This window comes from Haliotis asinina, chromosome 12 (assembly GCF_037392515.1).
Source record: "Haliotis asinina isolate JCU_RB_2024 chromosome 12, JCU_Hal_asi_v2, whole genome shotgun sequence".
NCBI lineage: Eukaryota > Metazoa > Mollusca > Gastropoda > Lepetellida > Haliotidae > Haliotis > Haliotis asinina.
The window spans coordinates 56,846,803-56,864,289 of record NC_090291.1 but is presented as its reverse complement, the minus strand read 5'-3'; the positions used below and the strand labels follow the sequence as shown (position 1 = coordinate 56,864,289).

The following is a 17,487-nucleotide window of genomic DNA, read 5'->3' as shown; positions in this document are numbered from 1 at the left end:
GGACTTTGCACATATATATCAAATTTATATCAAATGTCAACAATTTTTCAATATGATGTTTTGAACTTTGCCTAGAGTTTTATGCCCAGAAGGCGGTGGCTCATGGGCCAATCTGGAAGAATTGTTAATCTTTTAATGTTTCGGATGATGAACCATATAACCAACAAACATGGAATACCAAACCCCTTCCAAACAAAACCAAAACGTCCACTGGATAATGAAGATGAGCAAAGACCATTAAAATCTGTAGAACATTGGCCATGATTTCAGTGCTTGAGACAGTTGACAAAACACCTCTCAAACTTAACCCTTTTGCCATATCTAAGGGTATTCAAGGCATAGCTGGTGAAGTTAAAAACGTCCGAAGATGACGATCAGGTTCTTTGCTGATAGAATGCAACAGGAAACAGCAATCTACCAACCTTATGTCAACAGTTTCATTTGTCGGCGTTCCTGTGTTAGTTACAGCACATAGAACGCTCAATACCAGTAAAGGAATTGTACGAGACAGGGATCAGTTGTTTGCTGATATGACGGAAGCTGACATAGTGTTTGAGATGAGAAATCAAGACTTTATGTTTGTTAAACGGTTCTCAACACGAAAGAACTCACAAACACAACCAACCAACACGTACCTTTTTTTCATTTTCAACGCCGACTGCTCCGACATCAATCAAAGCAGGTTACAGCAATATCAAAGTTGACACCTTTATTCCAAACCCATTAAGTTGTTTCAAATGTCAAAGATTTGGCCATTGCGTCAAGACCTGTCACATGTGCTCATTGCGGTGAACAAACTCATACAACGGAAGACTGTGACAATGATGCTAAAAAATGTACCAACTGTTCAGGGAGTCACCCATCATACTCTAAAGACTGTCCTGTCTGGAAACATCACATGAAAATAAATAGAATTACATTTTCCAGAAACATCAGTTTTTCTGAAGCAAAGAAACTTGTTCAGTCTGAGGATGGTACAACTATTAATACTAAAGGGAAAGTACTGGAGGAGTTTGTTATAAACAATGATTTATGCATATATAATGATTGTTCAAATACATATTTACACCCTGGCACAGGAACCTATTCAGCTCTTGATTTGCCACTTACTGATTCTGGTCTATTGAGTGAGTTTGAATGATCAGTCCACGACGACCTTTGTGGAAGTGACTATTTCCCAACAATCGTAAAACCCCTGAACCCATCTGATGTCCCTCCATCATCTAGATGGAATTTTAAAAAGGCCAACTGGAGTTTTTATGAAACTCTCTGCATTGACAAACTTAAACCTGAACTTTTCATTGATGTTCCTGATGCTATTATCACATGTACGCCGACGATACTCAATTTTTTCCCACCTGAGGATTCTGCCCAAGCTGTCAGTGCGCTTGAAGTTTGTGCTGACGGGGTCAAGTCATGGATGACCCAGAATAAACTCAAGCTAAATGACAGCAAGACAGAGGCACTTCTTGCTGGTACTCTCCCAAAACGTCTCGCTGCTGATGTAGTCACAGTGCGAGTAGGGGACTCTAACATTCCTCTCTCTGAACGTGTAAGAAATCTTGGAGTTCTAGTTGACAGCAATCTCTCTATAGACGATCATATAGGCAATCTGTGTAGAACCTGCTACTTCCACCTGAGGAATATTGGATCAGTTCGGGATTACCTCTCGACTGATATGGCCCATATGCTGGCTAGAACTCTTGTCCTGTCTAGACTGGATTACGCAAACAGTCTTTTTGGTCAGTTAACAAGAGATCAGATAATAAAGTTGCAGCGCGTGCAGAACACGGCTGCTCGCATTGTGACGAGAACAAAGAAAGCAGCACATATCACACCCGTACTTGTGTCACTACACTGGCTCCCCATCGAAGCTCGTGTCCAGTATAAAATCTTGACTCTAACATATCAGTGCTTCCATCAGACTGCACCAGAATACCTGGCAGAGTTAGTTGAGCAGTATGTCCCATCTCGTGCATTGATATCAGCAGATCAGCTCTTTCTTAAAGTGCCCAAAGTAAACCTAAAATAGTTTGGACATAGGTCATTTTCATTTCTCGCCCCATCACTCTGGAATGATCTACCTTTTCAACTGAGGGCGTCTACATTATTGACTATCTTCAAAACCAGCTTGAAGACATATCTCTTCAAAAGACTCTACAATGTATAATACATCCAATGACAATGCATTTGTACATATTCTGTAGCGCATAGAGCAGGCACTTAGTGCCTGGAGATTCTGCGCATTATAAATTTACTTTATTATTATTATTAATATTATTAAATGTCTTTCTGATAAACTGAACGACATAGCTGATCAGTGTATCCCAAAGTCCTCAGTAATTCCGCACATACGAAAACCATGGTTTAATGTTGAATGCAAACAGGCTCGCAAGGCACGGAAAAAAGCTGAACATTATTTCCGTTGTCATCCTATGGTCCATAACTTGAACAAATGAAAAATCTTAAACGCTAAAGCACGGCGTACTTTTAAACAAAATAAACGTCAGTCCTTGCAAAAGTATGTATCTAAAATAAATTCACGCACACCGATTTCTAAAGTATGGAATATGATCCAGAAAATCAGAGGTAAGAGCTCTAGATCTAGCATTCACCATCTCAAAGATGGAGACCAGTTATTAACTAATACATCTGATATTGCTAATAAACTTGGTGAAACACTGGCACAACATTCTTCTTACAGAACTTATGTACCTGAGTTCCAAAGGTATCAAAAACAGCAAGAAAAGAAATCTATAAATTTCACTTCAGATACCGGGAAAGATTATAACGAGGTATTTTCAATTCATGAACTCCATACTGCTCTTGACCAGGCCCACGATACTGCTACAGGAGCTGATAACATACATTATCAACTTCTGAAGCACTTACCAGAATCTTGTTTAGAAACTCTTCTAAATATTTTTGATGATATTTGGACGTCGGGGAAATTTCCGTCATCATGGCGAGATGCTACAGAAGTCCCAATACCTAACCTGGACGTGACCATACCGATCCTTCAAATTATCGCCCAATTTCTCTCATAAGCTGCGTTTGCAAAACCATGGAACGCATGATAAACAATAGACTAGTTTGGTACGTAGAAGCCAATAACCTCATAACAGATATTCAGTGTGGCGTTCGTAAAAACAGAAGTACCATTGATCACTTGGTGCGTTTGGAGTCTTTTGTCAAAAACGCTATAATTAATAAACAACATGCAGTGTCTATCTTTTTTTATTTAGAAAAAGCGTATGACACTAGATGGAAATACGGCATTTTGAAAGATTTACATAACTTTGGATTGCGAGGCCGATTGCTTCTATTTATATCCAACTTTTTAAATGACAGCCAATTTCAAGTCCGGGTGGGTTCTACCCTGTCTGATGATTATAAGGTGTTCCGCAAGGGAGTATTTTGTCTGTTACTTTATTTAACGTTAAAATCAACAGTTTATCCAAAGTTTTAAATGATTCGATTGACGGATCGCTTTTCGTGGATGATTTTAATATCTCTTGGCGTGGTAAAAATATGCATACCATTGAGAGGCAACTGCAGTTGTGTTTAAACAAAATTAATATATGGTGTCTTGAGAACGGTTTCAAATTTTCTAAATCAAAAACTAATTGTATACATTTCTGTAGACGATATAAACCACATAAGGACCCTGAACTGTATCTAAATGGCACTGCTATTAAAGTTGTAAAAGAGGCCAAGTTCTTGGGATTGATTTTTGACTCGCATTTAACGTTTCTCCCCCATATCAAATCCCTTAAAGCTAAATGCCTGAATGCACTTCACCTGTTGAAAGTCATTTCTAATTGTAAGTGGGGAGGGAACCAAGCTACCCTCCTACAACTTTATTGATCATTGGTCCGTTCGAAACTTGATTACGGTTCCATCGTATACGGTGTAGCCTGCAAAAGCAACCGTAAACTTCTTGATTCTGTACACCACCAAGGTTTAAGACTTTGTCTTTGGTCTTTCCGAACTTCACCTATTGACAGTCTTTACGTTGAAGCCGCGAACCATCTCTTACACAACGTCGTATAAAATTATCCTTACAATACATTACTAAATTATACTCTAATGATTCTAATCCTGCATATAACTGTGTGTTCAACCCACTTTATGAAGATTTGTATGAGAAGAGGTCTTCTCTTGTCCCACCTTTAGGGCACAGAATTAAACCCTTTCTTTCTTCGGCCGGCATTCAACTGGAAAACATAGCTCCCTCCCGTCTCCTTTCTTCTCCTCCTTGGCAATTGGTTAGGCCACAAGTCGACCTCACATTAACTTCATTTAAAAAATCAGAAACAAATGAATTACAATATAAACAAGACTATAATCAATTAAAAACTAAATATAGCAATTGCGAACCCTTATTTACAGATGGATCCAAGGACGGTGGCGCAGTGGCTTGTGCCACTGTCATTGGATCCAGAACAATATCTTCTAGAATTCTTCCACATTTTTTAGCTGTAGTATATGTGTCATCGTAATTTGTGGCTAATCTTGGATATAGTCGCCAGCAGCTGAGGGATGGTGTAAATCCAGCTAAGGACCATGCAGGTAGCAGAGGTACTGTAAGTCCCCATGGCCCCTAGTATGGTGATCTACCCTCTGTTGTTGGCGATCTATGGCTTGTTTTTATATTGTACTGTCCAAATAGTGATACTATTATTTTTTAAGTTTCCACACTAGTTTTAATAATAACTGTGATAGTGTAGTGGTTTTACTGTCCTTCGTCGACAGGTTCTTCATAATATACATATATATTCTTTTCGTCACGTATGTTCTCGTCACGATATGGCTGGAATATTGCCGATGTGACGTTAAATATTAACTCACTCACTCACTTGTGATGAGAGAATCACGGTCAAGCATATTCTGCTTGACTGTGTTGAATTCTCCATCACAAGGGATAAATATTTCAATGTCAAAACTGTTAAGGATCTTTTTGCAAACGTTAATTCTCATTTAATTATTGGATACTTAAAAGAAATTGATTTTATGGTTGAATTTTGAATAATGTGTTCTGTAAATAGACATGTTTTAATTATTGGTAGTTTGGATTTGTAACTAGAATGGTTAGTGGCTGTACCCTCAAAGAGGTTGAAGTATTGTAAAATTATTGTCCTCCTGAGAGGGTACGTAAGTCCACAAACATTCAAAGTAAATTCTACATTTCCAGGTTTTTAATCGTAGAATAAGTGTCTTTTTATTGTGTGGCTAGATTTCCCAAATTGCTGACGGCTGAATGGATGCTGTAAATCCAGCTACGGTCCATGCAGGTAGCAAAAGTACTGTAAGTCCCCATTGTCCCTAGCATGGTGATCTACATTCAGTTGTTAGGAATCTATAGCCCATATTTATATTGTAATGTACTCTATAGATAAACTGTTTTAGGTATAATTACTAGTTTTACATTCTCTTCAGTGATATTCTAGTTACTTTACTGTCCTTTGTCAACAGGTTTTTATAATACTAATACATTCTATTTCAATGTTATGTTCCCGTCACGATATGGCTGAAATATTGCCGATGTGACGTTAAATATTAACTCACTCACTCACCTAAATCAGAATAAAGACTTAAATTATCTCATAAATCAGTAATATAAAAATATTCAATATTAGTTTGTTGACAAGGTATCCATGCAACACCCATTTAGCATCATGATAAATGTCACCTGGAAAGCTGTCTCAAAAATAATTGTCAAGTTTTTGTGTCTTGTAACTCTTATAACTAGGAATTTTGAAATTTCACTCAAACAATGCACCAAATCTGGTCAGAGAATCCCTAACCTATAAATACAAAATGACTCACTATACCCAACTACATTGTTTTCAATGGTGCAAATATCGAAAGCAATATGAAATGGATTTCTTACAATAAATATTCGTTTGGAAGTTATCTTGAGTCATGACAGCAGATTAGCAATAATACTTGAGATACTTGTGACTTATTTTTTTCTTGCAAAGATAATTTTTCAGTCATTAACACAATTAGTCATTTTAATCCAGTGTGACCTGATCCAAATCACATTAATAATGCATTGTGTTGAGTTCCTTGTCGGCATTACTGGAGGTACTGATTAAGACCTGCTTTCAAAATAGTCTTCTCAAAACAACTTGGGATCAAGTGACAAAATGGCGGCAACTGTGCGTAGAGGCATTGTGGGTAATAACAAATACCTCCTCCTTTTTCGATTGGCAGGCATGAAATCCTTATCTGACCCAATTTGATTGTGCTTTTAAGACAAAGACTGAAAGCGACCACTTCAGTACATATCAAAAGGTTGCTTTTATAAAATATAACGAGTTCGCTTGCCCATGGATTATCGACTCATTACTTTCGGTTTCGTCTGTCAAGACCTGACTCAAGCAAGTTCCATTGTTGTTACAGCAAGCCAATTTGGATAATAGGAGCCTGCTAAGTGAGGACAGTCCGAATGAAGCTGACACACGGACCCCAACTCCCTAATGACCTGACACTGATTAATTGTCAAGTACTTGAACTCGGTGTCAAAGCATACCAACTATAAGTGCCTTTAATGCTAAACTTTACGCACTGCCTCAGTTTATTGTATAATTCACGTATATTTTGGATATTGAGAAATATCATCACGTAAGTACCGAACTGACGATTGTTTTAGTGATTTATACTAATCTTCCTAAATGCTTACACTCTTTCACATTCCCAGGAGTTGGCAGTCTATAGCCTGTTTTTATATTTTCATCATTTACATTTTAATTATTAATCTATACCTGTAATATTGCCGAAGTAGCTTATTTATTTTCTTATTTTTATACAATATATTTACTGAAAGGAACATTAGGATTCGCAAATGCTATGAATACAAGCCCGTACATAACTCAATGATCCAATAAGTCATAATTAATATATAATAAAAATTTGATCAATGTACCTATGCTGAGTCAAAACAACAAACACTTAAACATGGTATGTTAGTTAAGCAAAATGGAAACCAACATGAAACTACATTTTCTGTTTTTATGTTGGTTTCCATTTTAAAGATATCTTCCAATTGCAAATTCCAGATATGGAAACGAACAAGAAACCCCTGAACTTAGTTTCATTTTGATTTCCATTTACACAAATACCAAAATCACAGAATCCAAAATGGAAACTAGTTGGAAACTCAGTTAGTGAGTTTCAGTGAATGGAAACCAACTAGATTCCACAATTACCCACAATACAGATGGTTTCCAGGTTTCTGGTAACCAAGTCATTTTTGTAGTGTAGGAGGCTTTTGATATTTTATCATTAATAAAGTTAGTAATTCAGACTTCCTCATACGAGAATACCCCCACAAACCAAGCTCGCTCGCCCTTATTCTTAATTCACGTATCGTAGTCACATTGCAGGGTCCATACCTTATGTAAATCATTCCTCTAATTGGTTGTCACCAGTTCTCAGCCAACGCAACCGCGCCAGCCAGCCAGTTAGTATCGATCAATTTCCATTTAGACATTTGTGTAGGAAAGGAAATAGACCAGCCCACAGTAGACAGCCGTCTGACAGTAGACAGCCGTCTGACTGTGGGCTTGTGTGACGGGAGACGGGTTGTGTCATGTTGGTTTGGGTGTTATTGAAAGGGGTCTAGATCTATGTTATTGATATTATATACTTATTTGTTTGATCTGGTCTCGTGCAACCATTACTTATACTACTTACTTAGATTGTTAGTGACTGTACCCACAAAGGGGGTTGTAGTATTGTAAAATTCTTATCGGAAGGTCCTCCAATTCAAAGTCAGTGTAACTCTACCACAATTGTAAACTGAGTATATTTTCTGGGCTACTTCTTGCCCCAATTCACCGAGGACAGATCAAATGCTTGTATATGCATGCACCTATCTTATTCCTGTAAATACTGGTATGTATAATATGTCTCGTACTCTTGTCTCTATCACCTGATGTAACCCAGAAACGTCGTGTTAGACAATAGAAAGAAGTTGTCATCAATATACGCGTCTTATTAAATATTAACCCTCTTGTTGCACATGAGTGAAAGAGATTGCATTTAATAGGAAGTTTTGATTAGCTTAAAAGATCAAAGTTAAAACTAATTACTTTGTTTCGTCACCAGCACCTGGGAGGACTCTGAGGCATGATTTCCACCACTTCTCTGGAATCAAAACAACACTGGTCCCAGAACAAGCAATCAGCTCTTAGGCTTCCACAATGGTCTTAAAACGAGCCGCCAGACCATAAATTTGCTGTTTTAAGCATGTAGGCCAAATAAGCCAAACCCTTAGGGAATTTTCAAATCCAACCGGTGATCTAGCCGTATTACACATACCGCATCGAATTAAATATATTTTAAAAAGCATAATAACCAGCCAAAGAACCCCGTTCCTCCACACCCACCTACTCTGGCAAAATTCCAAACTGAACATCAATGCCAAAATCAAATATGCAGCTACAATTCTCCTTTCTGGCTTGCTTCTCTATGTGGGCCATCTTAACTCCATATTCGATCAAACATTAAATATCCAGGCTGTCTCCTCTACTGCGAAATCGTGATTCAGACTGGAACTCGTGTCACCTGACAGGATAACCCAATGGATTGGATTAATTTACTACACATGCACATCATTCATTATAACAGAAAGGGGTGGCACATTTTACACTGGACGACAATGCAGCAGCCAACATATTTTTATTCACATTGTCATTTTTTTGTATTAAAATGTTCTTTAAAGAGTAACAACTCCACACATGGCCTAAAGTTCGAGTTTGTCTTAATGACCTGCTGTGGTTGTCTTGGACACTTTTTGATGGTTTTACAAGGGTGACAAGCCGACAATGTCTCTTCCAGGATTCCATACTTAACCTTGAAAAGCTTGGTTATTGGCGATCAGTTCGGTCTAAACACTGACTGCCAATTGTAAACAGCGCAACAGTTTTACCATGAACATACTTTGTCATAAAAGTGTATTTAGAAATACATGTGAGTCCAAGCAAATGTGTGCTGCAGGTGTGTGTCCATGTAAATATGTTGTTCCAATATATATTGTGATGAAGAAGTACAGTTACATTGAATCAGATAACACTGTATACTCTCACTGAAGGCACATTACTTAGTGTCAAATTTCTTAAAGACCTTCTCATCCTGTAAACAGGTGCTTTCCTGATTCCATTCATAACATTCCTCATCATCACGGGTTTCCCGATGTTCTACCTGGAGGCAGCTCTGGGACAGTTCTCAGGGAAAGGAGTGGTCCAAGTGTGGAACCTCTGTCCTCTCCTCAAAGGTGGGAACGTTTCAGTATTTCACAAGCTTCTATGTCAGTTGCTACAGTCATCAAAATATCAGACCCATTATTTACTTAATACAAAAAAAAGAAGATATCACACTAGAAAAATGAACTGTACTGAACATGGGTAGTACAATGTAGTTAATATGGGCCTATACCATGATGTCCAGTCCCAACCTGACATTAGCCCATTTCAACTGTTTTGCATGCAGAATGCTCTTGGGGGTGAAAACACGACACTGAAGGTGCGATGGGAGAGCGGAAAGTCAAGGGTTCAATCCCCGACTTCGTCATACGTGAATCTTGACCTGTCTTTCTTCACAGGTATTGTCAAACATGAATCTTGACCCTGTATTCCTTCACAGGTTTTGTTACAAGTGAATCTTGACACTGTCTTCCTTCACAGGTTTTGTCATACGTGAATCTTGACTCTGTCCTTCCCCAGGTGTTGGTATTGGCTGTATAATCCAGGTTGCCATCTGTATCCCTTACTACAACATCCTGCTGGCCTGGCCCATCTACTACCTGGTGAGATCCTGTACCACCGTCCTGCCCTGGACAACGTGTGGCAACTGGTGGAACACGGACGTTTGTGTAGAGGACATCTCCCTTCTCAGAAACATGTCCACGACCTCCTCTGACATGATGACGACCCTGCCTGCCGTCAATGGCACCGATACCAACACTGTCGTACTGTGGAAGAACACGACTTTGGCCCACACGGCCGTGGAGGAGTTCTTTCAGTCAGTTGCAGTGTGACTTACTTGGCATTTCCCTATTAATTGCGAATAATATATGGCAATGTGACATGACCATACTGTGTGTGTGTATACTGATACTGTCACAACTTTTACACACACTTGTCAATAGTAAGATTTTTCATCTGAACATACGTGCTCTCACGTGCAAAAGAAACGTTCCCAAAATGTAAATTATTATAACTAACGTCATAGTGGTCATATGCCTGCATTATGGTTGGGAGCATACCTCAAACACACATTAACATCATATGTAGAAAGAAACAACACCTGCTGTATGTCTTAAGCGGTAAAAATGACTTTGAGTGCCCGCACGTGCAGAAAAGTACCCGTATGCAATCTGTATACACAACACGAACTGAACTGTTCTCTGCCATCACTTACATCCATATGACCAACTAAACATGTCTCGATTAACATCAGAGCAGCTGTTGGTGTGCTGGAGGTGGGAGCCACGTACTCTCATGTTGCACTAATCATGGGCTTCGCAAAACGAACAGTTGAAAGATTGGTTACACGCTTGAGACAAACTGGCAGGACAGCAGACAAGCCACGGAGCGGAAGACCAATGGTCACCACCGCCCAGGAACACCACCATTTGCGGGTGCTTCATTGTTGGAATGTTCGTTAGTAGAAGCAACAAAATTGGGGTTGAGATGTTTTGACAAATGAAAAGCAGCTTCTAAATTAACAGACCTGATGGTCGGGTATGTGACTGAGCACCTGTGGGACCAACTCTAATGTCGCACCCGAAAGTCTCCGTTGACCAGAAAAGCGTTGATTGAGGTCCTGCAGGGACAATGACCACAGGCACATCTTGTAATCAGACGGCTTGTCCACTTTGTGCGATGTCGTGAGTCGAGGCCATGGCCCCTGTTAAGGTGATCTACCTTCAGTTGTTGGTAATCTGTAATTTCTGGTGAATTTAAAACTTGTTTTGGTCACGATATGGCTGAAATATTGCCGACGTGACTATAAACTTACTCACTCACTCGTGTGTCGAGGCACGCCTTAACGCAGGAGATGGTCACACGCGTTACTAAAGATTTTCCTGCCGTTTGGAACTTTTTATACTTCGACGTGTATGTTGGTATGGGCCGAGCGATCAACCGTCGTTTGTAAACGTAGGCTGTAAAATCAAGCCTGATCTCTATGATAGCCTACCGAATGGTAAAATAGAGATTTTTTTTATTGATCTGTGGCTTTGAACATACTAATTATGTTTGTCACTGTTTTTGAGAATAACACACATGGGGACGTTTCTTTTGTGTATGCATGCAACAATGACATGTTTCTCGAACAACCAACTGAATCTTAATATCATCACTGAATAAAAAGCAATAGAAGACATTTTAATTCTATAAAATTTCTTTTAGGTACAATGTTCTCCGTATTTCAAATGGAATACATGAAATTGGCTCCGTTCAGTGGCACTTGGTGGGATGTCTCTTTGTTTCTTACGTCATTATCTTCCTGTGCCTGTTTCGTGGAGTGAAAGCTACTGGGAAGGTGAGGGTGTTCATCTGGATAGAGGAGGGAAGAAAGGAAACCATGTTCACAAACAACATTATCTGGAATACTTACCTTTGTGAATTGCGCAAAAAAATGACAATGACATGACTCCAGGATGTGATTACTGATTGAATGTAAGAAGAGCTGTTCTGTGTTCCAGATAGTGTACGTGACTGCCTTACTGCCCTACATTCTCCTGACCACGATCCTGATTAGATGCATCATGCTTCCAGGCTCCTCTGATGGCATTGCATATTACCTCAAACCCGATTTCAGCAGACTGCTCGACATCCAGGTACTTTCTTGTTGAGCAGCAAGCGCTCATCTTGTTTTGTCCTTTGCCGTCATGTTCATGACGGGAGTCACAGGTGGGGAAAAATGCGATCATCGTGTAGCGAACATCGGATACTGCCATAACCTGATACTACTTCATAAATACAAACTCATGATACAGCCGGAAACTTACATTACACTCTGATGAAGATTTCCTTCATGGAAGGGTTAGTGTTATTGAGACGTAACGTTTCTCTTGAGACGATTTAAAACAAACCAGGCTTGTGTTGATTAGGTTAACGAGTTACAGGTAAAGATGTTTGGATAAAGATTAGTCACTGAGGATAAGGTGGTTCCACCTTCCGTAGCGACACCAACCTGAAAACGCTACTATCAGCTAATGGACGCGGGCCAACAACACCTAAATGCAACAATCCAGATCCAATGCAGTTGTAAAGAGACGAAATATTGGTGAAACTGGTCGACCACTGACTATCAGGTTAAAAGAGCACAAAACATCAGTTCAAAATTTGGATCAGAAATCTGCCGTATGTGAACACATTATGCACAACCCCAATCACAAGATTGTTTGGGACAACACCAGGACATTAGTTAGGAACGCCAGTGACTTCAAAAAACGGAAGCTCCTAGAAGCCATTGCAATCAAGCGGAACAAGCCCTCAATCAACAGAGACGGAGGTGTTTACTTACCCAATGCATGGAACCACCTTATCCTCAGTGACTAATCTTTATCCAAACATCTTTACCTGTAACTCGTTAACCTAATCAACACAAGCCTGCACACCAATCAGTTGAAGCCTGTACATAAGTTGAAGCCTGTACATCAATCAATCGAAGCCTGTACAACAATCAATACAAACCTGTATATCGTGTTACCCATTGTTATCGGTCTACTGTTATGTGTATATATACTACAACCCTTTAGTTTCATCCTCACCTCACCTGAAGAAGAGACTAGAATCTGCCTCGAAACGTTGTGACCTTGCATAATAAAGAAGTTGAACCATAAAGCACTTTTAGTTAGGGGGTACATCAGTGGAGGGAAATTTGCTATTTAATGGGTACTGAACGATGTGATATCATCGTTATACCTAAAACGCAAGTTTCACTACTTGGCAAAATTGACTTTGTTTTGGGCTTGACCACTGTTTCTGCACATTATGTAGCACGTATGTGTTTTGGTGTATTGCGAATCGATAATTTTAAAAATATGCTTGTAAATTGTTGATGTCATCGGCTATACGCTGAATTCTATTGCATATCGATTTATACATTAACTTAACATTTCAGTTTAGACGTTCTGATGGGATATACAGTCGTGCCCCGTTTATTCGAACCTCAGATATCAGGAAAACTAGCCTTCCGAACGAAAATTTCCTAAAACGAATTCACAACGTTGTAAAATTACTCACCTATCCGGAAATCCGGTTCCCGTTACCGTACGGTCATTTTCACATGCAAAACACTAAATTACGTGCATATTTGTCTCGTATATCCGGATGGCTGAGCACCTGTATGTTTACACACGCGATTACCGAGGGCCTCGCGTGCCGTAACATGAAAGAAGTCTTCAGTCTTTGAAGCTTGAGAAGATTAACTACCTCTGAGTAGCAAGGTGACAGTTGGTTAATTTTGAGGCGCGTCAATTTATGACACATGTTTTGTATGCACTGATCCTTGTTTATGTCTACCGTAATCAATAAAGATAATGTCTGATGCCTACTATGTTCGTTTCTTTTTACGTTTCTTTGTACATATGGCCCGTGATTCAGATATCCGAAAATTCGCTTATCCGGACAATTTCAATAAAAACAAAAGTGTTCCGATAAATGGGCACGACTGTACATGTTGACCAGGTGTGGACAGAGGCTTGTCTTCAGGTGTTTTACAGTCTGGGTCCTGGGTGGGGCATCATAGTGACGACATCCAGCTACAACAAGTTCACTGCACCTACCTACCGGTAAGAGATACTTCAGGTGGTACATCTGTCTACATACGTTTGTGAAATGTATTTGGAGTCCATTAATTAAATAAACTCTCGTGAATAACACTCAACGTTCCTTATGTTTGATACTTTCAGAGACAGCATTATCCTGTGTATTGTATCGGAAGGCACGAGCATATTTGCTGGCTTTGTGACCTTCTCTGTATTGGGAGTGATGGCCGAGAGAGTCGGTGTGTCAGTCACTGAAGTAGTGTCATCAGGTGAGACAATCTGGGATGTATGTATGTAGGGAATCAACATTATTCATCGTGATATCTGTAATACAACACTAGCACAGTGCCAGGTTAAACAACACCAGTAAGCAGTAACTGACGGTATTACAAACAGATGTCTTTGCAAGAAGGTCCATGATTGGGTTTCGTTCCGTGATTCAAGTATGTAGCGAATCGTTGTAGCATTTCCGTTGCAAGACAAGCGGAGTATCAGATTTACAATATCTGCAATAAGTAAAAGCACTGTTTCACGCCGCTCTGTCACATGTGCGATGCACCTGTTATAGGTCAGGGAAGCTACAATATAATTTATTCAAAAAATGACGCATATGTACACCTGGAGCGTAATTAAGCACCCCGTGATATAGTTCATGATACTAGAGCAACTGGTAACCATCGTTAAACAAGAATGAGACTTTCTTGGACGCCGTGCGAGATTGAGAGAACCCCCTCTCCAGAATCTTGCACAGCTGGATCTTACCTGAAGGTTTACCAGTAGCATGAGGAGGAGGGTTCAAGCTAGCATCCAAGCACGATGGGAAGCGGGGAGTGCTTAATTACTTTCCAGGTGTATAGATCACAATATTTACTCATTAAGGTAGAGAGACGCGTATTTGTGGCAAATTAATTAGCTTCTCACAGCGAGAGCCGCGTTTTGGGGGTAATAAAAAGCACCTTATTCAGCGAGAGCTTCTGACTGTACCTACTGTTTCAATCAATTTAGCAGTAGTGATGAAACATTAGCCTTTCTTACGAGAGAGGTTACTTTCTGTGTTAATCAGAAGAGCTATCAATGTGTTTTGATAACAATTGCTTGCAATGTCGGGGGCTTATACAGGCAAATGAACACATGTCTGAGAGAAAGGGGATTATGAGATGTTGTTACAGGAGGTAAGTGTTTGTGGGTCGTCATTGGGAGTGAATACTGAGATACTATGTTTGCACATTGTCTGAATTAATGTTGACAAGGTTACAAAACCTACTTCTAAATTAAATCATTCATTCCTTCGTTGTAATAGTCCATATAATGAATCGTAGACATAAATAGCAATACTGTATTACATTCATGTTTGTGTAGATTTGAAATAAACCAAGTTACTAATTTAGACCTAACTCATTTGCAACTATTGATTTTTAAAGTTGACAATAATACATAATCGAATATGAAGTGATAACTCTTGCATCTACTCATAATATACATATATAGTACACATAAACCATACAAAGGTAAATGGAGCATTTTGTTCAAACTGCTTCATGTTGATTTGAAATGTGATTTTTCAATGCAATGTACATAAGCATTGTGTAAGAAACGTTTGTATTTGATCTCTGTAATTATCTTATCCAGTGTAATGATCACGTGTATCAGATCCATCGTCAATAAAAGGAGGATAATATATCAGTTACGGAATTGATGCGTGTAATTATTCCATCAGACTACACTAAATGAGATATGTGAACACCTCTTTCAACCTTGAAATAACAGCCTCTGGCAGAATGCATGTCCAGGTAAAGTTTTGTCCCGTGACAAGTGTAAAACAAACTAGTGTGCTGTTATATCATTGGACAACCTGTTTTGTGGAGTCACGCCCATTGTCAATCTCCTGAACCTCATTTCCTTTCAAAACAAATATCAGTATGCCCATCTTCACAAATATTTAGGGAGATTCAACTGCAAGTGTACACATCACAATAAATCAGTATCGTGTAACTTTTTTTAATTCTATAATACATGTACTTGAATTATGATATTTATTTGTAACAATGTGCAGATTAAATTGAAATGTTCAGCAAGCCATTATGTTTGATGTACAAGTAGTGTGCGCCAAATGTATATGCAAATAAATACTATCTCTACTCAATGGTTGGATTGGGTTATTCGGGGTAGCGCTTTGAGCGCTTTAAAGAAAAATAAACGTGTCAAAGTGCTTGTTAGTCCTACATGTACATTTCAGGCATCCTTACGATTATATATGTTCACGATGCACAAACTTTCTCATGATAGCTGGAGCTGATAAAGCCGAAATCAAGCGTATCGATTGCTCAACGATCTAACCAATGGTCAATCTGTATCCAAGCTGTCTAATGACCGAACGTGATCTTCAGAAATTTAGCCCACGCCCCATCACCTGTCATTTCCTCTGTGACAGGTATCTCATGATACGATTGGTCATAGATAGCAAATCAGCCACAATATTGAACAGTTGAGATACAAAACGTCCTATTCGGGAACTTTGATGACTCCCATCCCATGACCCGTTGTGTTATGTATGTGCAAGGAATAGCAATATATAATATGTATACATGTATGTTCGTGTGATAACGTATATTTTCTGCGTTAAATCTTGATGATTCAAAGTGAATCTGTTCCATGTACGTCACACACTAGCATATTGGTATTTACCTTAAAATATTCAGTATATACTAGCAACATATCAGCGAAAAAGCTTCTTTCACAGAAGATTATTCGGCATGTGCGTAAATTCTTCTTTACTGCCATTGACATAGATGTTTTGAACAAATTAACCTCACACAATGATATGAGAGGGACAATTTGTGTAAGTGTGTCTTACATACAAAGAATACAAACACGTGTTAAGCAAATACACACGCCACCAAAAGCATACATGAGAAAGTGTAATAAAAGTAAGTAAAACGTTACATATATGACATGTTTTCACTCCTGCTTTCTTTCAACATATACCTTTACAACGCAATTAAATATCCTGTAATCTCCGAAACCTGCCAAGGATATCAGGCGTGAATAGCCCTAATTAGTCTCTCAACAGCCAGCTAGGCAATCAGCACGGGGTTCCAGGTGTTGAGCAGTGAAGTGGCTCTCGGGCTCAATGAGTTAAATTAAAAAGTTCAAATGAACTAAGCGATGTTGCATTTACTGGACGCCCGCGCCCTCTACCGGGTGATGAGTATTTCAAGCAAACGCCATAAAGTTACTTTCCTTTGAACGCTCTTCATGAATATCCTACACAAAACTTAAACTGTTTGAGAGGCATTCTAGAAGTTGCTGAGATAAAGATGACAAGGATTTTTATGGATGATCAACTTCTTTATTGCAGGGTAGCGACGTTTCGGTATAGATTCTTATACCGTTTTCAAGCGTGTGGGGAATGGCAGGGGGGGTACAATATATATACAGCAGAGATGAGCATGTGATGACAATACAACAATGACAGGATTAACAATAACTATTTGAGGTAACAATACATTAGAGAAGTGTAGAGGTAAGCTGATTAAGGACTGAAGCCAGCGGGTGAGTTGACAGAAGCCAGAGTGAGATGAGTGGATTAATTGGTGGAAGCCAGGGTGAGTTGAGTGGATAAATTGAGGCTGGGGGCCAGAGTGGGTAATTAATTAGTGTTAATGATGCAGTTGAATGCCGGAGAGACAAAGACGCCTTGA

General features: G+C 39.2%; 1 protein-coding gene across 1 annotated transcript in view; it reads left to right on the top strand.

The window, feature by feature from the left end:
* LOC137258409 (sodium- and chloride-dependent glycine transporter 1-like) overlaps nucleotides 1-17,487 on the top strand; it is a 34,633-nt gene that overhangs the window by 11,309 nt on the left and 5,837 nt on the right. Inside the window, exons 2-7 of the mRNA XM_067796082.1 lie at nucleotides 9,152-9,283; nucleotides 9,732-10,029; nucleotides 11,421-11,553; nucleotides 11,717-11,851; nucleotides 13,707-13,810; nucleotides 13,931-14,055. Coding sequence (XP_067652183.1) covers nucleotides 9,152-9,283; nucleotides 9,732-10,029; nucleotides 11,421-11,553; nucleotides 11,717-11,851; nucleotides 13,707-13,810; nucleotides 13,931-14,055 — 927 coding nt within the window. The remainder of the gene's footprint in view (nucleotides 1-9,151; nucleotides 9,284-9,731; nucleotides 10,030-11,420; nucleotides 11,554-11,716; nucleotides 11,852-13,706; nucleotides 13,811-13,930; nucleotides 14,056-17,487) is intronic.